The following is a 23,342-nucleotide window of genomic DNA, read 5'->3' on the forward strand; positions in this document are numbered from 1 at the left end:
ACAGTTGGAGAACAGACTGAAATACCAGCAACTCATGTGTGCTATTCTGTGGCTAAGTGGAGGTGTGGGACTTTGTTTGCAATCTGCAGCACACACATTTCAGCACATGCTGAAAATGGTATTGCCAGAGGGCTTTGGATATTTGGAATGGGTACAGCCGACTTTGGTGAGAGGGGATCGTTATCCTTTCCATAAAAAACACTTCTCTGTAAAAGACCAGACTGCTGAATGCATGTGTCTGCTTATATATTTTCTTTAAAAACCTCTTTTATTGATGTTTGTTTTTTTACCAAGAGCATTATTCAAGATCTAAAGAAAAACTTTGAAATAGTGAAGTTGGTGACAGGAAGCTTAATATCATGCCACCGTTTGGCTGCGTCTGTGGCAGGTCCTGGAGGGCTTGTTGGAGGAACGTTGGTGGATGGCCGATACACATACCGGGAGGTATTGAACCCTGCATTTCTTACTACCTTAGGGGCTTGAAAACATGATGTAGTGTATCACTGACCAAGTCTCATAAAATTAGTTGATGTTTCATTTTGGGAATTCACTGGAATATGTTCTGTCTGGAGAATAATTGCATTAGTTCTTATTCATAATTCTGACACTCATCTGTTGGGAATTATTACAGCCTTTTTATATTATGTAGCAAAGGTGATGGAACATCACACTCTACAAGTTTCTTTGCAGAGTCTGTAATGCGTTGAGAACATGATCTCCTTATCCAGGAGCTCCTGTCTCCAAGCTTTTGCAGCTTTCAGCTTCTGTGCAAGCTTCAGTTTGAAGCCTTTTTAGAAAGAAAATTAAAAGGCAGTAATTTTAACAACTGTATGAAATAGAAACAAAGCTCATTTCAGAGAGTTTCTAGTCCTTGGGCTTTACTAAGTGTACTCTTATCACTAAGTTTGTCAAAACTAAAAAGAATGTTCAGAGTTCTTGTTATGGGAAGAAAAATCTTAAAACTGCGTTTGTTTCCTTTTCCAGTATTTGGAAGCACATCTAAAATTTTTGGCATTTTTTCTGCAAGAAGCCACTCTTTATTTGGGCTGGAATCGTGCCAGGGAGATCTGGGAATGCCTTGTAACTGGCCAGGATGTTTGCGAGTTAGATCGAGAGGTAAGAAATACTCAGAGTTGTTGTCTGTGGTTGCAGAGTGAATCTTACATGTGCTATTCATGAACCTTTATTTGTGGAGATATATGGAACTTAAGTAGTAAATGTGAAGTAATAAGGCATTATATGCTTGCTGTGTAAGCTAGTGAAACTACTGTTATGTTTGCTTATGACTAGGATGCTCTTTGAACATTAAACTTGACTGGAAGAGAAATGCTGGTGAGGAGATTAGTTGCAGGTTTATGGATGCTAGCTAGAAAATTACTGCCTGAAAGCTTGCAGAGTCGTAAAAGAGATGTTCAGTGATATTTGGGTGCGAGATGACTGTCAAGATTAAGTACCCCAATGCTGCAGTACAGCTGGTATAATAAAGTTACTGTGAGATTTTGAACTTCTTGCTGCAGATCAAACTTTTGTGTGATAAGTTACTATAATATCTGACGGAGTTTTATACAGCAATGACAATCTAAAATACTTGCAATGACAATGGGGTAAAAATATATCTGCTTTTCATTCACAGATGTGCTTTGAGTGGTTTACCAAAGGACAACATGATCTAGAGAGTGATGTACAGCAACAGCTCTTCAAAGAGAAAATTCTTAAACTGGAGTCGTATGAAATTACTATGAATGGTATGAAAATTATGTTGGTCAACAGAACTGTTTTTTAAATAAATACCAGCACTTTGCTTTCTAAGTCTTCAAATTAAATATCAAGCAGCTCTGTAAATAAAGGGGTCTTTTTCTATCACTCTGAGTTTTAATAGTTACAGAAAAAAAAGTCATCTCTTGCATTTGATATCCCTTTTAAAAAAGGATAGAAACTTGACCTGACCTGAATAAAAAGCTTGCATCACTTTTCACTTTCAGGTTTTAGTTTATTTAAGACTTTCTTTGAAAATGTGAACCTGTGTGACCATCGACTAAAGAGGCAAGGGACTCAGTTGGTGAGTGTTCTGTCAAGTTCATTCTTGTGTACTACTTGTGGCATCTTGAGGCAGGGAGGAGGTTGGACAAGGCTTCTGTATCAGCTGTTTGATATGGTCGTGTTTGTATTAGTATGCAGATTGTCCTTCTAGCATTAATGTTGTTAAATTCTGAAGCTAAAACATTGAAATAACTATAGGAGAAATTCGGCCATTGATAACAAGAAGCTGGTATGTAGCTTCTAAAATTCTGCACAGGTCTAGTAACAATCATGAATTCTAGTGTGAATTTCTCTTGCTTCTCCTTGGCAGGAAAATGTGGGTTTTTTTTTTTATTCTTTACAAGGGACTTAGTCTTATCATAGTCAAGTTCTAGCCTACAGCTCTTTTTTAACTTTGTGATCCTTGACTGGCTTTGTTAAATTAATGGTTTTATGTTAAGTAGTTTTCCGTAGGCATTCTAGATCTCTATCACAGAGTTAATTTACTTCAACTGCAGATTTTTTTTGCCAAGTATTGTAGTAGGTTTTATGATGGTTTATTATGTGGTTAGTTACCACATTGACCTCTATGAAACAAATTCCATTCCCAATTACATTTCTCAGTGGTTTTGTACTGTAAAATTCTTCACATGGCTTGACTGGAAGTGCTCTTTGGAACTTCACCTGTAAACAAGTGTTTTGTTTCTAGTATAAATATGTAAGGTTGCAGCTATTGATGTCACTTTGCAATGTGGCAAAACTTGGCAACATGTTGGGAAAGAAAATTGTTAAGATTTAATCGAAAGGTACTTTCCCAGCAGATGAAAAATTGTTTAATTCCCCTGTTTGAACTCATTTTTACTTAAGAAATCCAGTCATGTTTTACTGTTGTTCTTTTTTGCATAGAGTGTAGAAAAACTGGAATTAATAGGAATGGATTTCATTTGGAAGATTGCAATGGAATCACCTGATGAAGAAATTGCAAATGAAGCTATTCAACTGATAATAAATTACAGCTATATTAACCTAACTCCTAGATTGAAAAAGGTAAGCATATTTGTATATGAAAATGCTTTGACATTCAGAGCAATTTGACACTCTGCATGTTAAAATGTATAGTTTGTTGGGTTCTTTCAGTTTATAAGTAATTCCTATGTTTTTGTATTAAGTTCTAAATCATTTGCCCGTTGTATCTGCAGGATTCAGTATCACTGCACAAGAAATTCATTGCTGATTGCTACACACGATTGGAGGTAAAAGACAAATTTTAATTGTTCTTGTACCTATCTCCTCTTTCATTTTTTTTATGTTAGGATTAGAATAATTGACTATGGTAATTCTATTTAAAGAAAAAAATAATTCCACAGGTATTTCTTGTCCTTGTAGCTCTCTGGCACATACTAATGGTCCGTTTAAACAACCACTTATATTCCGCTTTGTATTCTAGGCTGCCAGTTCAGCACTCGGTGGTCCAACATTAACACATGCTGTTACAAGAGCTACAAAAATGCTTACGGCAACTGCTATGCCTACAGTAGCAACATCAGTTCAATCTCCTTACAGGTAAGCTTGTATTCAAAAAGGCAAATATGGCCATATATGTTTGCTCCCAGCAACTTCCTGACTGATTTTGAGTGATAATCAAAATTGCTGAGTTATTGTTGGCCAGTAATATTTTGTTCAGCATTCATTTCTCATTACTGGTAGTTGTGTATTCTGTCACAATGTAATTGGAGTTCCAAAAAGATTTTAACAAAACCTGTTTTAAAAAAATAGTATTTAAAAAATAACATATAAATAAAAAGACTGAAAGCCTGAGTGCTGAAGTTCTCAAAATTGCCGTCCTACTGGTCTTGTTTCTGGGGCAACGTGTTGTTTTTTATTTGGGAGAGAAAAGGAGGTTTTTTCATCCTTCCCCTTAATTTATGCTTGCTTAAATGTCTATAGCTTAAATATATGAGCACAGAGGTGACCTCTGGAAACATGAAGCTGCTTCTGAAGTTCAGTATGTCTCAAGCAGCGTAATGCAAGATTCTTGACCTATTTTCCTAGTTTGTTACAACTGAATTATTCCCAATGTTAAGGAGTTGCATTTGAAAACAGTTAATTCATGATTGCTATACATGGGCATTGAAAATTAATCTCCGAGACAAGTAACTTATTTTGGATGTTTATCCCTAGGTCAACTAAACTTGTAATAATTGAGAGACTGCTGCTATTGGCAGAGCGTTATGTGATAACAATAGAGGTAAGATAAAAATTTCTTCCTAGGCAAGAATGCAACTTTCAATATTATTAAAAACAGTGAAAGTAATTTAAACCTATGTAACTGTAGTAAATTTGTTACATGTCATCATAAAAATGTCTTTGTTCTCAAGGGTGGTATTCACCATTGTCCTTCTCTTCCGGCAGGACCTTTACTCTGTTCCCCGAACTATTCTACCTCATGGTGCCTCTTTTCATGGACATATTTTAACTCTTAATGTTACATATGAATCTACCAAAGATACCTTCACCATAGAGGTATGTGTGTACAGGTTGTGTGTTTCATGCCATGTTGATCTTGTAGCTACTTGGTTCTTTTTGATACTTGGTCTTAATACAGGCAGCTGTTTTTAAGGACTCGGTCAGCTTGCGAAATCTATCTAAAAATGCTAAATGTGTGCATAAGCTTACAGTAATGGAAGTGTCTGTAGCATAAATGGTTTTGATCATCATTGTAAGGAGGAAAAGTTGTTTCCTTGCTGTTAATGATAGAGTATTTCTAGTACTGTCCTACCCCAGTAGTCTCTTTTATACCTTAATACCTTTACCATCCTATGCAGGGAAGCAGGAGAACTTTCTTGAAAGGTTTCTTTTTTGCTCTCAGGATTGAGTTCTTGAGCAGGCATACTAAACAAATGCCATTTAATTTTACAGGCTCATAGCAATGAAACTGTAGGGAGCGTCAGGTGGAAGATAGCAAAGATGTTGAATTCTCCTGTGGATAATATACAGATATTTGCCAATGACAGCCTGGTACGTTAACTAGAATTCTCATTATGTATAAAAATTGAATCTCTCTTTCAGAACTAAATGATAGATATTTTTTTGCAGCTAACGGTAAATAAAGATCAGAAACTACTCCACCAGTTGGGCTTCTCTGATGAACAAGTCCTTACAGTAAAAACATCAGGAAGCGGGACGCCATCAGGGAGCTCAGCAGATTCCTCAACCACTTCCAGCAACAGCAGTGGTGTATTTAGTTCATCCTATGCAATGGAACAGGTACAGTGTAGTAGCCTGAAAACTGCCCTTGGATTTGAAGGGGATGAGGTAGCAAGGGGGTAGTAGGGCAGTACACAGTTTGGGTGGTGGAACAGATACAGGAAGTTGGAACAGAAGCTTTTTACATCAGCTTCAGTATCCAGTCCTTAGAAGCCTAGGTTTCCTTTCCAACAGCAATTGAAACAAAGCTTTTAAATACACAATTGTCTTACACATTTGGATTTGACTTTAAAAACTATTTCATCACTTAGCAGGCTACACTAATCTCTGCAGAGTCTTTTGTTAAATCCTGGAACAAGCGACTCTTGACTTAATTTTGAGGTTAGATACTTGACTGGAGCAGATATTTCCAGACTTTCACCATTAATAAAGCTGCAGTATGAAAATAAACTAGAAAGTATCAACTAGCCTATTCAGACCACTCCTAGTCTGCTTTGTATGTGGACATTAAATAATAGTTGATGTCAAAATTTGCTTATTAAAAGGGAAATGGGGTAATAGCAAAATACAGATAGTCTCAATCTGGAAGGTAGGTGGGATTTCACAGAGCCAGGTTGACGTCTGGGTCAGTTGCTTCAATGAAGAGCTCTATTAAATTACTTAAACAGAGTGGGCAGGACAAAAATAACACCGTTGTATTTTTGCTTAATTCTCAGGAGAAATCCCTCCCTGGAGTAGTCATGGCTCTCGTGTGTAATGTGTTTGATATGCTTTACCAGCTTGCCAACCTAGAGGAGCCAAGGTAAGCAAGCAAAGTGGTTATCAAATATTGAAGAAATGCTCATGTTGCAAAGCTCAAATAGCTGCTTATTTTATAGTGTATAAGTATTCACCTGGCCACGGTGTGGCTGAGCCCTCTTTTGCCTAAGTAATTTCTGATAACTTTTCAGAATAACGCTGCGAGTGAGAAAACTTCTGCTTTTAATTCCTACTGACCCAGCTATTCAAGAGGCACTTGATCAGCTTGATTCCCTGGGAAGGAAGGTATGGATTAAACAATACCAAATGCTGGTGAGCTTAACAAAAAGGGTTTTACTAGCAGATTTCTTAAGTTATCTGTAAAATGACAATCTTTGGGTTTGAAGCTACTGCAAAACAATGCTTATCTTAAGGATTAATGACATGTTTCTGAGCATTTGGAGATGAAAAGGTTATTATAGGGATTATATGAGATAATATAACGTTGCCAATTATAACAAACTGCAGTAGTCTAAAAATATTTTTTTTTCTGTGACTTATTCCTCCTAGAAAACACTGCTCTCAGAATCAAGTTCTCAGTCTTCAAAATCCCCCTCCTTGTCTTCAAAACACCAACATCAGCCCAGTGCTAGTTCAATACTAGAAAGTCTTTTCAGATCTTTTGCTCCAGGCATGTCCACCTTTAGAGTACTCTACAATTTAGAGGTAAGAAAACAAATTTTCTTCTTTCATACTTGTGTTTCTGAGTGCTAACGTTTAAGTAGATCAAACTTTCTTGGGCAGGAAGCCTCAAGTTCACCATGACGTTATGGAAAATGTACATGTCGAGTCGTAGCCTGTTTTTCTGTATACAATAAATTCCCCGTAACAGAAGGGGTAAAAAGTTCCATTTTAGAGACTTTACTGTGAAGCCACGCCTCTCTTGTCATTGTAAGGTGGAAGGAGTATTTTAATTTATGTGGAGAGAAGCAGAGAAATGTTGAAATCCTTACCGTTTAGGTACAATTCCTGCCTGAATCTCCAGATACTTAATGAATTTTTTTGTCATATAAAAATGTTGGTCCTTTTAAAAATGAAAGGGAGTAGCTGTTTAATTGTTTCTACTCAAATCCTTTTGAAAGGTTGATTATTTTAAGGGAGAATAATACTAGAGATTCAGAGGGAGCTGGCAAAAAGAATGCTAATTTTCCTTCTACATAAGTCTACCATATTCTGTCTGTAGAGGCTAAGGAGGAATATTTCTTGAAGCATTCAGCTGTGAAGAATTTTCACTATCCAAATGCGCAGGGCTTTTACCCAGGAGCTTCTGGCCTGTTTTAACTGTGCATGCAAAGTGAGTGGAATGCATACAATTTTTTTAACCCTAAGTATTCTCCTCCGTAAGTTCTTTATCCAGAAGTCTGAAAGACTGGGTTGGACACTGTAAAAAGGTTCTTTCCAAGTGCTCAGTGCATGGATTTTAAAGAGAATGAGAGGGTTCAGTTGGTGGTGTTCTTACGTTACATTAATCTGCACACTCTAGGAAACTGGGCAGTGTCTACTTCTGCTCACAGATCCCACTGTTAATAAGGACGCGTTACAAATGCAGTCTGAACAATATGAAGTTGCAGGACCATTGCTAGCAGCTTCAAAAACAGTGGACAAAGTAACTGTTCTGTCCTTCTCAGCGTGTGCCAAGATTGCTGTAGGAATTTTGTTATAGTTGCCTTCCTTTGGACTTCTGCAGTCTTAACATTCACTCTTGATCATCCTACGCTCTGACATCCCATTGCAGTGGTAGGGTTCCTCCTTTTTCTGTCAAGCTGGAATGAAATATATTTGTCTCTAAAATGTGTTGACAAGTTCTACAACTGAAAGCAAATGGCTTACCATATCACAGCAAGGATATTTTGTTGAACTGGCAGGTTATCTTACAGTGTGACAAGATGGCTATCTACTTCTATGCCAGAGAAAATAATGAAAGCAAGCAATAAATTGTTTGTTTTTCTGGCAAGGAATAAGTAGTAGTAAATTGGATTAGATGCATAGATTTTATGAGTGGACTTGCTCTCCAAATCCAGTCAAGCCAGTTGGAAGATGCGTATTGTCAGAAAAAGATGGCATGGTGTTCTATTCCCCCAGTTGGTAACCTGTTCAAACACTAGGAAACCAGTCTGGAACATTGGGGTAACTGCTTTCTGAAGAATGTGCACAGCAAATTTTAGAGCATGTGAAAGATGAAAATTATCTGTTTCAGAGGTTCAATGTTATATTATGCAGTGTTGTAATAAGATTTCATACCTGGAACTCTGTAAGCCATGCAGCTGTTATGTGAGCATGGAAATGATATATTTTGTTTTTCCATATGCAGCATTGTTGGCTGTACATGCTGAAGGGACTTTTCAAGAAAGCAAATAACTCCTATATTTTTTTCTATTTATTTTGGTTTTAAAAAAAGTGAAATTGATTATAAATGTGCCAACAGAGACTGCAGAATTCTACGTCCATATTTCCGAGTGTAAGTGGATTCTGTGAAGTTCAGTGCTGACTTAAAACAAGAGGGATGATGCAGAGGTGAAGTTCACAAGGGCTGTAGAATTATCTGGACAATCTCTTAAAAAAAAAAAAAAAGAAAATAGTAATTAATACAATTGTTTCAGAAGACATGAATTAATAAAATACCCTAAAAATGGCTTACTTATGGCCTGCTGTCAACTGAAAGTCTAGAAAGGAGAAGGATTTGTGCTCTTAAGGAGTTCCTTCTGAGCCTGAAGACGCATTTCACAGGCTAGAGTATGTACTTAGTAAATAAACAGCAGTGAAGATAAAAATGCCCTTTGATACAGGATAAATATCTGTAGTAGTCTTTGCTGTCCTGGATATTTTTAGTGTGATTTCTTTACATACTAGAGCTTCATAGAGCTGTATTGTTAATTCCATTAGTAGTGGATTTTTTCTGCTATAGTTTTGACCTTCAGCAGTAAAGGAATACTAAGATTTATGCGTGGATACTTTATTTTAGGTACTGAGCTCCAAGCTGATGCCAACTGCAGATGACGAAATGGCAAGAAACTGTGCCAAGTCTTTCTGTGAAAATTTCCTCAGAGCAGGAGGTTTGAGGTTAGATTTCAAAATCTTGACTCTATTTGTAACACTTCATTTAGTTAGCTGTTCTCTGTGGTTCTGCTTTCCATGCTGTAGCACACTTGTACGGTTTTGAGCTGCTTTTTTTAGAGGAAAAGTCCATCCAAAGCTATCCTTTCATTTACCAGTGTCTGGAAAGATACCATAGCTACCATAGTAATGTAACTGAGTATATCATGTTAACACCAACATAAAGATAGGCACAGATAAGCCTATGAAGTGTAGCTTACACAGAGGTAGTTACATGCTAACTATTGAAATATCCATTATTTTAGTTCAAATTTGTAAGTGGCTGCATTACACATGCTATATCCTGCATATACACCAGCAGACAGTTTTTAGCAGTCAAAAACGTAGATTGTGTATTGGGAACCAAATTAAATTTGACCATCTCCAAAATCCAGACCCTTCAGATAAGGTACAGGCATTTGGAAGACCGGGCAACATTGCTTATAATTGTGTCAAAATGGTCAAGTATGTGTTGCTCTTAAACTTCTGTACCCCATAGATCCTGAAGCATTTACCAGCGGGAACAGAAATCTCCAGTCTGTAAATGCAGGAGGGGAAAATAGGGATGTTAGTCTCCAAAGCTGCCAGTTTGGCAGTTTTAATTGGCATTCAACTGAGTGAATAAGAGGAGGGAAGGATGGAGATAAATTAATTGCACCTCTTTCCTAAGTGAAATGCTTTGAAACAGAGCCTGTATTATTGATTTGTTTTTAAGTTTGGTGGTGAATGTGATGCAGAGAGATTCCATCCCATCAGAAGTAGACTATGAAACCAGACAGGGAGTCTATTCCATCTGCCTGCAACTTGCAAGGTAAGTAATTGCTTCTCATCAGATTGAGTGCTACTTCCTTGGCTTTTGGATTGTCCCTTGTAATATTTAAGTTTGAAATAGAACTCAAAGTATCAGTTATTCACTTGCTGTGAACATTCAAAAATAAGCTTGACATTTCTGCTCTGTGAATGTAGGTTCTTGCTTGTTGGCCAGACAATGCCTACCTTACTGGATGAGGATTTTATTAAAGATGGGGTAGAAGCATTGTCCTCACGCCCCTTCCGTAACGTCAGCCGGCAAGGAAGTAGGCAGATGTCCATTTGTGGAACACCTGAGAAGTCATCCTACCGACAGCTCTCTGTGTCTGATAGATCCTCCATTAGGGTAGAAGAAATCATACCAGCAGCAAGAGTTGCCATACAAGTAAGGAAGCGTTTGATAATTTATGGTGATGTAGCAGTGTGATCTCTGGTGGCAGCTGTATAACTCCTGGAATTTTCAGTTAAAAGTCTACCTTCTATACTAGTTCTTGCCCAGGCTCTATTTAAAAGCCTCTGAAAATCCATGTTATCAGTCTGTCTTCCCTACCTTTATCTGGATTTTAACATCTAACTTAAGGCATCCTTAAGTCTGGTTAGAGAAGAGAGAAGAACAAATCCAAATGTGAATTTGACATGATCCAGAAGATACGTTCCTCTTATCCCTATGATTAACAAAGGCTGTCGACCATCACAGAATTAACACTTTCTTGTTCCTTCAGACTATGGAGGTGAATGATTTCACTTCCACAGTGGCTTGCTTCATGCGACTTTCGTGGGCGGCTGCTGCAGGACGACTGGACCTCGTAGGAAGTAGTCAGCCAATAAAAGAAAGCAACACTTTATTTCCTGCAGGGATTCGAAACAGACTTAGCAGCTCAGGTAGGTTACTGTGCCTAACATCTTTTAAAATGTCTTTATTGAAGAAAGCATTTGGAAGCCATCTTTAGGGATGAAAGTACTTGGTTTATTCATAATTTAACACCTGTGAAGTGTGAAGCTGAATTACACAAATCTGAGAAAAATGTTGTATGTTCATGTCTCTTTTAGAGAAGACTTAAGTTGCAGGTAACTGACCAGGGGCTGAAAAATGTAATGGATTATAGCACTTGTTCGTTTCTTAATACAGGAAGTAATTGCAGTTCAGGAAGTGAAGGCGAGCCAACAGCCCTGCATGCTGGTATCTGTGTGAGACAGCAGTCTGTATCTACCAAAGATGCTTTGATTGCTGGAGAAGCCCTGTCTCTGTTAGTAACCTGCCTTCAGCTACGCAGTCAACAGCTAGGTATGAAATACAATTGGATTGCTTGGTATTTGGAGTATAAGTAGGGGGGGGGGAAAGGCTTTTGAAGATGGTTTAAAAAAAAAAAACAAAAAACATAGAAACTCCTAAATTTATAAGTTACCTTCTCAGCTCAAGTGAGAAACACACAATTTCATTTAAAAAATGCAATTTTTTTTATACCCAGGACTGAACGGTAGGTGGCATGAAACAAGGCATGTGGTGCTGTGCCTTAGTGAAATGCACTGGGAAAACTAACTTACTGCCAGTATATAAATATTTGTACTGGCTCTGAAGGACATAATTCTGCGCGTGCTGCTGTTTGCACAGCTAATGTTTAGTACTTGAACCTTTGTGTACGAGAAATGTAAATGGTGGTGGAAGGAGAAGGAAAATGCTGTTATGAGGTAGTGCCCATCTCTGACAGCAGGAGATAGAGAAACATGCAAATACCCGTTCTTGCTTTTTGGTATTGATAGGAGGGTATTTCATATAAGTCCTATATGGTATTTTAATGTAAGACTGAGTGATTTTAAGTGCTTATTCTAGAAAAGATAACCTCGTATTCTTCTGTTCTAGGATCTTTTTACAATTTGCCTTGTGTTGCTGATTTTATCATTGACATACTGCTTGGATCACCAAGTGCTGAGGTAAGGGTCTTTGAAAACATCTTAAATATTTCAGTGAAATATGTACACTTTGTTCATTTCATGTGGTCTGAAGATAAAATTGTTCATTACAAGTATTCCAATATTGTTTGCATAAACCTCTGTGTAATGGCTAGTGATTCCAGTACTTAGTGCTGTATTGATAACAAATGTTGAAGTATTGCATTCCTTAGGCTTGTATAATCCATGAGGCACAGAGCTGTGCTTTGAATAGTCTGAAAAAACTTCAATTTTGGTAAGACAGAAGCTATAATACTAGTACCTTTACCTTCTCAACAAGGGGAAGTCGTGAAGGAATATTGTCTCAAAAGATTTGGGTAAGATCTAATGGACTCTTCTGGACTTCTGAAAAAATCTTCCAAATGTCAGAACCCTACTAAAATTTATTTTTTCTGATTTGAGATTTTTCTGGATATTCAAAAATTCAGAGATTTTTTTTCAGGCCACACACTTCATTTCGTTGCATCCCACCTATTTTGTATGAAGTTGTTGCATCTTTTCACCCTTTATCTGAATTGATAGTCTGTGTTTAATAAAGCATCAGAGCTGTTAGCAGAGGGATGAAAGTGGTTTGCTACATCCCTATAAATAGAGAAGCCCTGGTTGGTGGGTGTGGAGCTCATGCTCTAGTTTCCACAAGATTTTCGGTGTCTGGGTTTTGGCAGATTTCTAACCAAACAAGTGTATTTTTGGCAGCCTTTGAGTAAGGTCTAGTGCTTGACAATGATACTTTTTCAGATTCGTCGTGTTGCCTGTGACCAGTTGTACACCCTTAGTCAGACTGACACGTCAACTCACCCAGATGTACAGAAGCCAAACCAGTTTCTCCTGAGCGTGATTCTCAGTGCCCAGCTGCCTCTTTGGTCACCAACCAGCATCATGAGAGGAATTAACCAGAGGTAAGGCAGATGTGTGTTTACTAAGGAAGGAAACCGATTGCTTTTTTAAATCAGTAGTGCTTTGGAAGCTCTGAGGTGTGAGTAGGACTTTGTTTTTGCAATTCTCTGAAAAGTAGACATGCCTGTCATACCCCAGAAAGTTCAGGAAGTATGTAAATTGGAGGGAAGTAAAGCTGGATTTTTAATGTACAGCTCTTCCTCTGTGAACTCATACAGTTTGTTTTTTAACTTCCCGGAGGCTATAGTTGCTAAATAGGCATTCTCTTTCTAGGATTTTCTTGTGGTAGTCAAAATGAGGCCAGAGTCCTGAATGAGGTGAAGAGGTGATGGGATGTATGACAGTAACACTGAATTTTTTTGATAGCGTTGTATAGATCCAGAACAGAAATTGATGCGGAAGGGCCCAGCTTTTTCAATAATGTCTGAACAACCAACCTCACCTGTTTTCTTGTTTGTTAACCATTACACCTGCAAAGGCTCAAGTCCTGTTGACATGTCCCTGACTGGCCAAAAATTACTGAATATACTTGTCTAGAAGAATTTGTAGAAGAATCTGAGTAGAGGAGTAACTGTGAAGCTGAAATATGTTGGTGTTACCATTTGATATCTAACTGTTATGAGGTGAGGAAAGAAAGCAATGTTAAATGTTACTCCAAAAATAAATAAATAAATCAGAAGCAATTGTTTTAAAGCTGCAGCACATGCATAAAGAAGCACTACTGAGACAGCTACAATGCTTGGATTAGATGGACAGAGCACGTGGGCCTTAAAGGTAACTGCTTAAACTAAAATTAGAAACTTTTTTCTAAAATATTCTTTTATTTGTATCTTTTCTAGACTTTTGTCCCAGTGTACAGAATACTTTGACCTGAGATGTCAGTTATTGGATGACCTGACATGTAAGTACATTCATGTTACTGCCCAGACAAACATGCTATTCAGATTGCAAGTTCTAGACATGTCTTCCTTCTGTTGACAAGATGCAGAATGCAGACATTGAGGATTAACTCGTTGTGACTTGCCAGTGTGCTGGCCATTTTGTGTTGTTAATGCCTGACATGGGCAATTCTCGGTGTTTGGTAACTGCAAGGCAGTTACTCCTCTTGGAAAGTGAAATGAGTTCCTTTGCAGAAGGTGCGCTTTTTACATATTGTGAGGGGAAATTAGACCATCTGTTAGGCCTTCAGATGGAAGTTCAGAGATGAAAAATTATAGTAAGATAATCAAGAGCCTTAAGTTAGATAGTATGTGTATGTCAGTTTCCCCCATGAGGAGCTATGAAATACCTACCTGTATACTCAGTTTGCAGAGTAAATCTCTGCAGCGCCTTCCCCATAAGGAGGATATACATACAAACATATTACCACTCCACACTGCCTGTACCTTCTCAAAATTCAGTTTGACCTAATTCAAGAAACCTTTCCAAGAATCTATTCCCTTTCCTGGGAAATTCTCTCATTGATTTTTTCCTAGTCGGTAACATAACAGCACAGGAGTGGAAGTCCAGTTCAAAAGCTTTCTACTCTTGTTTGAGACCTTTGTATTTAAATTCTACACTTATACATACATAGAACTGCTGATCTTTTTGTGGGGATGTCCCTTTTTATCTTGTAGCATCAGAAATGGAACAGCTAAAGATAAGCCCAGCTGCCATGTTAGAAGATGAGATCACCTGGCTAGACAACTTTGAACCCAATCGCACAGCTGAGTGTGAGACCAGTGAAGCTGATAACATCTTGCTAGCAGGACACTTAAGGCTCATCAAGACTCTCCTTTCACTTTGTGGAGCAGAGAAGGAAATGGTTGGTAAGTATTCCTTTTTCATTCTAAAGTGGCTAGACCAGCATGAATTCTGCACAGTGTTAAAAATTACGTAGAAAACGTGTTGAAGATATAAGTAGAAGATATATATCATTAGAAGTTACAGAGCTGAAAGGAATAGCATTGGCAGTTCAGTATGTAATGTGTTCAACAGTAGATGTGGATTACTGTGTTACAGGTTCATCTTTGATTAAGCCGTTGTTGGATGACTTCCTCTTCAGAGCGTCCAGGATTATTCTGAATAGCCATTCCCCGGCAGGCAGTGCTGCAATCAGTCAACAAGACTTTCATCCAAAGTAAAAATTGCTTTTTTTGTTTGCCATGGGTTTTGTCCAAGTACTCATGAATGTAAATGTCACACTGGGGCTATAGATACACGGAGTTCATACCAATGTTGGAGCTTTCTCCAGAGCATACCTTCCCAATTTATACATTTCCTACATAAGTGTCCAAATAGTGTTTTTTGTAAGTTGCATGTTCTTGGCATCTTTAATAGGCTTTTAAAGTTTCATGTAAGTAACTGGCATTTTTATTAACTTTAACTACATTTTATTAACTACACCTTAATGTATTGTTCTGTTGCTGTTCATCTCAAGCATTCTCTCGTTTGCTTAAATAAAGCCTTTTCTTTGGCCTTCAGAAGAAAGGGCTAGTGTGCTTGATCCGTTGAAGAGTTAAGTAAAAGTGTTTTCTACTGGTTTGGCACACTGTAGGTCTAAGGTCGCCACTTCCAAGCAAGGAAGCTGTCTGGTCTAGCTCTTCCAAAGCTCATCTCAGTGTACGTGAGTCATTTTGTCTCCACCAGTGTTACAGTAATAGAGAGAATCTGATTGTTAGTCCTCAGAGGTGGAACAAACTGTCGTCTTTTTTGGGCACCTTGCTTCCTTGCTACTGAATGTTAAGCACAGACATCTCCATGTCAGTGAGAAAGGCTTATTTAAAGGAGTGTTTCTGGGGCTGCTCATCCTCTGATTGCTTTCCTTCCCCTCTGCCTCCCCAAGAAAGAAGATAAAAAAAACACTCTGCAGTCTCTCAGGAGTTTTTTTAGCATTTAAACTAGTCCTTTTGAACAATTGTCACTTGTTCTGAGTAATATGGCTTTCTAGAATTAGAAATAATTGAGTAATCCTTAAAAATAGATCTCAACTGTGGTTTGCTTTTTAGGTGCAGTACAGCAGATAGCCGATTAGCTGCCTATGAAGTGTTGGTAATGCTGGCTGATAGCTCACCTTCCAATCTTCAGCTTATTACAAAAGAGCTGCTTTCTATGCATCACCAGTGTGACCCTGCACTTACCAAGGAGTTTGACGTAAGCAAGAAGCCTTTTTTTAATTTGCATTAGTGTGTGGTAGCATTAGTACTGTATGATCTACTGAACATGGTCTTTAATTTAAAATTACAAAAAAGCAGACGAGTAAATGAAGACCCAGTTGATCTTTCTGAGAAGCAAATACTCTTGTGAGTCTTTGTCAATTATCTGTGTAAGAAAGAAGTGCTGCTTAACTATCACCAGTTTCATTTAGATACGTTTTAGGCTGCTTTTTCAGTTTTATGCTGAATATTAACTGTATAAATGAACAAATACAGCTCTTGTGATATTTCAGAATTAGTTTTCCTGGTTTTCCATAAAATAGCACATAAGTTTTTTATAAAGGTGATTATAAAAGAGATAATGTTGGAGTCTCACGTGTTCTATAATTTATTAAGACAAAATATTTCTCATTGTAGTATCTTCCCCCAGTGGATAGTCGCTCCATTTCAGGATTTGTGGGACTAAAGAATGGTGGTGCTACTTGTTACATGAATGCCGTCTTCCAGCAGCTATATATGCAACCTGGTCTCCCAGAGGTAATTGGTTCAGTGTCCTGTAAAGTCCTTTTTTCAAAATTAACTGTCAACTGAGCTGCAAGTTCATTTCACGCTATTTGTAACATGAATTCTTGTTTTTCTTTAAAGAAAAAAGTGTGTATATACATAGTGTCTATGTATAAATATATATAGTGCGTATACATAGCACATATACATTAAAAACATATACACTCACACAAATGATTACTTTTAACTTGTCATGCTGTGTCATGAAAACCTAGTATTGGTATTATTAGTAGAATATTAGTACAAGAAGGAGTAGAATATTAGGAGTATTAGTTCTTGGCAAAGTTAGTGAAGTTATTTGTTTCTTCCCAGGCCCTGCTTTCCATTGATGATGATACAGACAATCCAGATGACAATGTGTTCTATCAAGTTCAGTCTCTTTTTGGTCACTTGATGGAAAGCAAGCTACAGTATTATGTACCTGAGAACTTCTGGAAGGTATTATTTTTGTTTAGAATATATACTTTTCTACTTAACCTTTTTTTACCTTTTTCTCTTTGCAGAATTTCTAGGGATAAAGTTTTACCTCAAAAAGTCAAAATGTGTAGAAATAATGCTTATCGGTGAAGTTTTTTTAATATTTATATGGAACTGCTACCTCTTTATACTTTATATAGATCTTCAAGATGTGGAATAAGGAACTTTATGTTCGAGAGCAACAGGATGCTTACGAGTTCTTTACCAGTCTTATAGATCAAATGGATGAGTACCTCAAGGTAAAAACCTCAGGTTTCTTTGCTTGTTTACATGTTTCTCTTGGTAGTCAAGTCTATTCATTTCTGTCAGTCATTCTTTTTTTCTTTGGAAAAGAAGGCAGAGAACCACTTAACTATTTTGTGATCTAAGTAATATTCAGAGGCTTAAATTTCATGCTGCATACTTGGTCTTTCACTCTGAATAGATATATATATATATAACTGATGTCTAATTTTTTTTATTTTCAACAGAAAATAGGAAGAGACCAAATATTTAAGAATACTTTTCAAGGTATCTTTTCTGATCAGAAGATCTGCAAGGACTGTCCTCACAGGTAATGTTAATTTTACTGCATTAGGTAACTTGTTGTGTGCTGCCATAATTATTACAATATGTAGGTCAAAATAGCACAAAAAGTAATATGCCTTTGACTGTAAGCATCGTTGCTGTTGATAGCTACTGGGCAAACGCAGTATTTCCTATGCATGTCTTGTTAATGCACTTCACATAGGCTCTTCTCTGTCAATGTCTTTACCATTTTTCTTCTTTACTTTAGGTATGAGCGTGAGGAAGCCTTCATGGCTCTCAACTTAGGTGTGACTTCATGTCAAAGTTTGGAAATATCATTGGATCAATTTGTTAGAGGAGAAGTTTTGGAAGGAAGTAATGCATACTACTGTGAAAAATGCAAAGAAAAGGTATTGTTTTTAATGTATGTAAGAGTATTCAGCTGTAGCTTGATATTTTAAGCATTGCATGGTCACATGAAGCCGCATTTAAATACAACTTACTCTTTTTAATTAAAAAGTTAAATCCAAATTCCATGTAAATAGCTTTCTTCGTTTCTTGTAACTCATATTGTGGACTAAACATTTAGAGGGATGGCAGGATGGTACAATGTTCTGTAACATGCCAGCCCACTGCACAAACATAACTGCCACAGTACCCTGTCTGTAGGTGTTAACAGTCATCCTATGGTCATCCTACCTTCAGTAGCTGTATTGTGCATCAGTTCAAGATGGTTGGAATCAGGCTTCTGTAGAAAAATGTTAGCTTGCTTGAGCTATATAGATAGAGGTGATATTCTTTTGTCTTTTTAAGAGAACTACAGTGAAGCGCACATGCATCAAGGTTTTACCAAGCCTTTTGGTGATTCACCTCATGAGATTTGGCTTTGACTGGGAGAGCGGTCGTTCTATTAAATATGATGAACAAATAAGGGTAAGAAAACTATTGGTTATGCTCCCCATTCCCACCATCTCGGTGGAGTGGGGTGCACTCACCCTTCCTATTCATACTCCCTTCTTTCCTCCACATTTCAGTGCTGGACTCTTGAATATGTAGAAAGCTTACAATGTGATAACGGTACAGAAAATAAGTACTTCTACAAACTTTGCCTGCAGCATTCTCAGAGTACTTTCAGAAAGCAAAAGCCTCTGCAAAGGCATCTTATTTAACTTCTGTGTCATAAGGATTAAAAGTTGTACTACCATGCTTTCCGTTAGCACTTCCAATATGGGAGTATTAATACAACTCTTAAAAAAAAATTTCATTAAGCAAGTGCATGTCAAGATCTCTCAATTTAATCTAAAATCTCTTCACAGTTTCCCTGGATGCTGAACATGGAGCCTTACACTGTGTCAGGGATGGCTCGTCAGGATTCGTCCTCGGAAGTGGGGGACAATGGTAGAAATGCGGATCAAGGAAGCGGAGGCTCCCCAAGGAAGAAAGTTGCACCTACAGAAAACTATGAGCTTGTTGGTGTGATTGTTCACAGTGGCCAGGCACATGCAGGGCATTACTACTCTTTTATAAAGGACAGGAGGTAATGTCCAAGAAGACTCGCATAATGCCTTTGAGAGCAGTCTAAAGACTACTTGTTTTGGGAGGGTATAGTGAGCCATTCAGAGCTCTTTTGGAAGCACTGGTCTTTCTTAACACCTAGCAGAGTTGTCCACATTATCAAAATATCAGGAATTCTTATGTGCCTTGTATTGCAATGAGGACTTCCTGTGATGCTTACTTCTCGGTGATGTTTCTGTTTTTTTAATCAATTGGTTTTTGGAATCCAATTTTATCATTGAGTTAAGCTTTCTCTTTCTTGTCAAAACAAATGTGAGTTCAAGGTTCTCATTGCTAGGGTATTTGGGGTGGTTTGTTTTTTGCTAGACAATCAAATAATATTGCTTCTGTTCTGTTTCTGTTCTTTTTTTATTACAGAGGATGTGGAAAAGGAAAGTGGTATAAATTCAATGACACCGTTGTTGAAGAATTTGAGTTAACTGATGAAACCTTGGAATATGAATGTTTTGGTGGAGAGTACAGACCTAAAGTCTATGATCAATGTAAGCAGAAGTGAAGATGAATTTACAGTAGCTTTGTTTCATATTAGTTCTCAATAAAGCTAAGTCCATTATATTTACTTAGAGTGACATGATCTAATAATCCTTTCCAAACATTTTTTTTCTGATTCTGATTTACTGAAGGACATCACTTGTTATGTCCTAATATGTTCTGCTATGGCCTAAAATATTGAACCATATTCACTGTTGTTCAGCTCTTTGCGAACTGAATAGCAGAGGAGATCCAGAAGTAAAATGGCATGTTATTAAAAATGGTTTAAAGAAAACGCAAAACAGGCCTTATTTTAGGCTAGTCAAAATGTGTGTAGAACATGGTGTGGGACCATATAGTTGAACTTTGCAGTGCTTTAAGGAATTAATTCCAAACATATTTCCACCATTATTCACTTACTTTGTAATTCTAATGGTTATCTTTTTAAAATACATATGCTGTTTGTGTGTGCACTGTTTTTTATTATTCACTAACGTAGACTGATGCTTTGATCTGAGAAATAACTTCGTACGGCACAGTCTATTGCTTGCACACCCAGTTTCATTCCCATGTAGGAGTGAAGAGGGTGCTAAACCCTCAAAGGCTTTTGTTGAATGCCTTTTCTCTCATCAGCTAATCCTTACCCTGATGTACGTCGGCGGTACTGGAACGCCTATATGCTGTTTTACCAGAGAGTGTCTGATCAGAACTCTCCGGTCTTACCAAAGAAAAGTCGAGTGAGTGTTGTGCGTCAGGAAGCTGAGGACCTCTCCTTGTAAGTTTCTCTTGTGTCTGTAAAGACTTACTTACCCTATATTGATGTCTAGACCCTATCTGCAGAACTAAGGAATTGAATAATTCTTGTTCAACACAGGAGTGTACCAATCCTTCTGGTTTTCTTTAAGCTGTTTAATTGAATATTCTTTTATTGGTTTTATAAATTCCTCTTCCATACTCCTGTCACCATTGGAATAAGAAATTCAGGCTGACTGACAGCCTCATAAATTACTTAGACTGTCATCTGAATTTGCTTTAAGATGATACTGGCTCTATTGTTACTTTAAAACTTGAACTGCAGATTTGTCATAGAATTTCATTATTGACCTTGAGCTTCTATATATTTTAGATCTGCTCCATCTTCACCAGAAATTTCACCCCAGTCATCACCTCGACCTCACAGGCCCAACAGTGATCGCCTATCCATCTTAACCAAGCTGGTTCGGAAAGGAGAAAAAAAGGGGCTTTTTGTAGAGAAAATGCCTGTACGGATATATCAGGTAGAGAACTTTGCAAGTTGCAAATAAATGCTGTTCATACAAAATTTAAGCTCATAGGAAGAAGACGACAATTTTGAAGGTGGCCTAGAAGTAATTCAGTTATTGAGAACAAAGCTAGAAAGTAACTCTAGATTCTAATATGAAGTTCTTAACAAGCTGTGCAGTGATACATTACTGTACGCTTTGCTGTCCCTTTTCACAATATTGACCCATCATTCCTTGCTTTGAAAAAACTGCAGGCAAAGTAGTCAAACGAGATGCAGCAGCAGTCAGCATGCAAACAGGGAGAGATGAGAGCAGAGAAGATGCTTCATTTAAAGTACGTTTGAAGAAGAATGGAGAATTCACAAATTAGTTATCCTCTAGTTCTCAAGTTGCACAACAATGTAAAAGGGAGGAAAACTAAGAGAAACCGCAGCCAGCTAATTCTGTCTGTTAGCTTACGTAATCCTCTGTGTTCTCCAATGGGAGAACAAAGATGTTGAAGGCAGCACTACAAGTCAGAGCTGGTAACGGAGGTGTGATGGCACTAGCAGAGCAGTGAGAGGATGGTAGACTCAGTATTCATTCATTGTCATAAGAGGAAGGTCTGTCTGCAGGCCTGCAGGTGTGGTGGGGGCACAATCTTGCATGTATTTGGCCTTCTGAGCACACACCACCCTGCTGATCTGTGTGTGTGCAGGAATGCCAACATTACACAGTAAACTGTGCCGGCTATATACGGCCCTCCACCTGTACCAGGGCACTGGTACTCACTTTAGGCATTCCGGTATCTGGGGTTGTGCTACTACAATAAACATAATGTGGCTCAAATTTATTGAGAGTCTTTCAGCAAAATCTTGTTTGATAAAGGGGGTCTTGGCATGTTAGTACATCACTGGCATACCATGGTACATGTAAATTTGCTAAGCAAGGCTTTCAGATTTGAAGGATTTTTTTGGGATATTCTGTTAAAAGCAAGCAAAAAATGGAATTTAGCAGCAGCTTCTTCCTTTTCCTTTTCCATAATGGTCCAGTGATTAAGTCTGTCAGTTATCCTGTGTCTTGCAATGTCCTTTGAAGAAAATCACTGGTTTATACGAATCTAAGCTTCCCATGTGGTTTTGCCCTCCACCAAAGGAGTGATAACAGAACAGTAGTATTAACAGAATAGGTCTGATACTGGTTTTTAAACACCACACACAGGTAAGATGAAGCATTAGAGAAATGTTCTTTGGCAATGTTTTAACTTCTTTTTTTTGCGTTCTTTTACTTCAAAAAATCTACAGATGGTGAGAGACGAAAACCTGAAATTTATGAAGAATAGAGATGTATACAGTAGTGACTACTTCAGTTTTGTTCTATCATTAGCTTCACTGAATGCTGTAAGTAACTAGATTTTAATCTTGGAGTACTTGGGAAAATATTGGGTAAACAGGGCCACAGAAGAGCCATGACAAGAAAACTACAAGAGAAATTTTTTATGTGACTTTGCTTTTCCAGCTGAGAAATTCCTTAACACCTATAATTCTTCACGTTGATAGCATCTGTCTCAAAGCTGACTCCAGCCTCTTGTTACAGAAGTGGGAAAATACCATTGTGTAAATGCATAGTAAAATTTATGAAATAATACTTTTTTAAATTGATGCAAACTAAGCTCTAGAGGGACAGAAATTCCCCTCTCTATCGAATATCCAAAAACCAGTGTTAGTCACTTTGAAGTTGATAGACCTTCATTTGTTTCAATACAGTTTAGTCTACTAAAGTTTTTCTGAATATAGTTACTGATTAATAAACAAACCAGCATTTATTAAATTTATGAAATCTACGGACTTAGTGGGCCTTACAGTAAGTTTGTTCCTGTTTTAGCATATTTGTCAGACTAGCATAGTCAGCACTGGAGACTGGTTTTAGCACAGAAGAATATGGTTTGCTTTGTTTTCCAAATGAAGCCAATTACTTGAATAGAACATGTTCATATATATATAGGAGGCAGCATAAGTGCTGCAGGTATAGTTATGCTCTGGAGTAAATTTAATGTTTCTTTCAGACTAAGGTAAAACATCCTTATTATCCATGCATGGCAAAGGTGAGCTTACAGCTGGCAGTCCAATTCCTCTTCCAAACCTATCTCCGAACCAAGAAGAAACTCAGGTAAGAGCTGACTGTGGCAAAGCCACTTCTGGTTTACCAAAAAGGAAGACGTGATAGGAAACATTGCTTAGGTTTTGGAGGTGATTTTCATTACTACCCCTGGTTGTGTTCCTCCCTTTTTTTTAAAGGGCTGATACGGAAGAGTGGATTGCAACCATAGATGCACTGCTCTCCAAAAGCATTGATGCATGTCAGTGGTTAGTTGAATATTTCGTTGGGCCAGAGGGACGAGAGCTTGTAAAGTAAGTACTGGTAATTCAGACTTTTGTGTGGTGTTTTGTGTCTTCTGTATGGATGAAGCTTCATAATAACATGATCTGGCCTACACTGGTGCATTGCCAAGGAGTTGACTATGCGCATTCTTTAAACAGGCACTCTAAATTATCGCTTAGGTTTTTACTTCTAGTATTTTCCTCTGTCCAGCTTTTTC

General features: G+C 37.7%; 1 protein-coding gene across 2 annotated transcripts in view; it reads left to right on the forward strand.

The window, feature by feature from the left end:
• USP24 (ubiquitin specific peptidase 24) overlaps positions 1 to 23,342 on the forward strand; it is a 61,300-nt gene that overhangs the window by 25,828 nt on the left and 12,130 nt on the right. For both annotated transcript variants that reach the window (XM_080602695.1, XM_080602694.1), the window contains 38 exons: positions 295 to 444; positions 985 to 1,116; positions 1,634 to 1,745; positions 1,983 to 2,059; positions 2,926 to 3,066; positions 3,219 to 3,272; positions 3,467 to 3,582; positions 4,201 to 4,267; positions 4,432 to 4,542; positions 4,939 to 5,037; positions 5,116 to 5,286; positions 5,943 to 6,028; positions 6,177 to 6,270; positions 6,535 to 6,690; positions 8,987 to 9,084; positions 9,833 to 9,928; positions 10,084 to 10,312; positions 10,650 to 10,809; positions 11,057 to 11,212; positions 11,789 to 11,859; positions 12,616 to 12,776; positions 13,614 to 13,675; positions 14,391 to 14,582; positions 14,776 to 14,893; positions 15,762 to 15,906; positions 16,326 to 16,445; positions 16,785 to 16,910; positions 17,090 to 17,188; positions 17,420 to 17,502; positions 17,725 to 17,866; positions 18,270 to 18,389; positions 18,773 to 18,993; positions 19,389 to 19,513; positions 20,136 to 20,277; positions 20,629 to 20,779; positions 22,048 to 22,143; positions 22,809 to 22,912; positions 23,041 to 23,154. In XM_080602695.1, the coding sequence (XP_080458821.1) occupies positions 295 to 444; positions 985 to 1,116; positions 1,634 to 1,745; positions 1,983 to 2,059; positions 2,926 to 3,066; positions 3,219 to 3,272; positions 3,467 to 3,582; positions 4,201 to 4,267; positions 4,432 to 4,542; positions 4,939 to 5,037; positions 5,116 to 5,286; positions 5,943 to 6,028; positions 6,177 to 6,270; positions 6,535 to 6,690; positions 8,987 to 9,084; positions 9,833 to 9,928; positions 10,084 to 10,312; positions 10,650 to 10,809; positions 11,057 to 11,212; positions 11,789 to 11,859; positions 12,616 to 12,776; positions 13,614 to 13,675; positions 14,391 to 14,582; positions 14,776 to 14,893; positions 15,762 to 15,906; positions 16,326 to 16,445; positions 16,785 to 16,910; positions 17,090 to 17,188; positions 17,420 to 17,502; positions 17,725 to 17,866; positions 18,270 to 18,389; positions 18,773 to 18,993; positions 19,389 to 19,513; positions 20,136 to 20,277; positions 20,629 to 20,779; positions 22,048 to 22,143; positions 22,809 to 22,912; positions 23,041 to 23,154 (4,697 nt within the window). The remainder of the gene's footprint in view (positions 1 to 294; positions 445 to 984; positions 1,117 to 1,633; positions 1,746 to 1,982; positions 2,060 to 2,925; positions 3,067 to 3,218; positions 3,273 to 3,466; positions 3,583 to 4,200; positions 4,268 to 4,431; positions 4,543 to 4,938; positions 5,038 to 5,115; positions 5,287 to 5,942; positions 6,029 to 6,176; positions 6,271 to 6,534; positions 6,691 to 8,986; positions 9,085 to 9,832; positions 9,929 to 10,083; positions 10,313 to 10,649; positions 10,810 to 11,056; positions 11,213 to 11,788; positions 11,860 to 12,615; positions 12,777 to 13,613; positions 13,676 to 14,390; positions 14,583 to 14,775; positions 14,894 to 15,761; positions 15,907 to 16,325; positions 16,446 to 16,784; positions 16,911 to 17,089; positions 17,189 to 17,419; positions 17,503 to 17,724; positions 17,867 to 18,269; positions 18,390 to 18,772; positions 18,994 to 19,388; positions 19,514 to 20,135; positions 20,278 to 20,628; positions 20,780 to 22,047; positions 22,144 to 22,808; positions 22,913 to 23,040; positions 23,155 to 23,342) is intronic.

Source organism: Anser brachyrhynchus, assembly GCF_964034855.1.
Source record: "Anser brachyrhynchus genome assembly, chromosome: 8".
Classification (NCBI taxonomy): Eukaryota; Metazoa; Chordata; class Aves; order Anseriformes; family Anatidae; genus Anser; species Anser brachyrhynchus.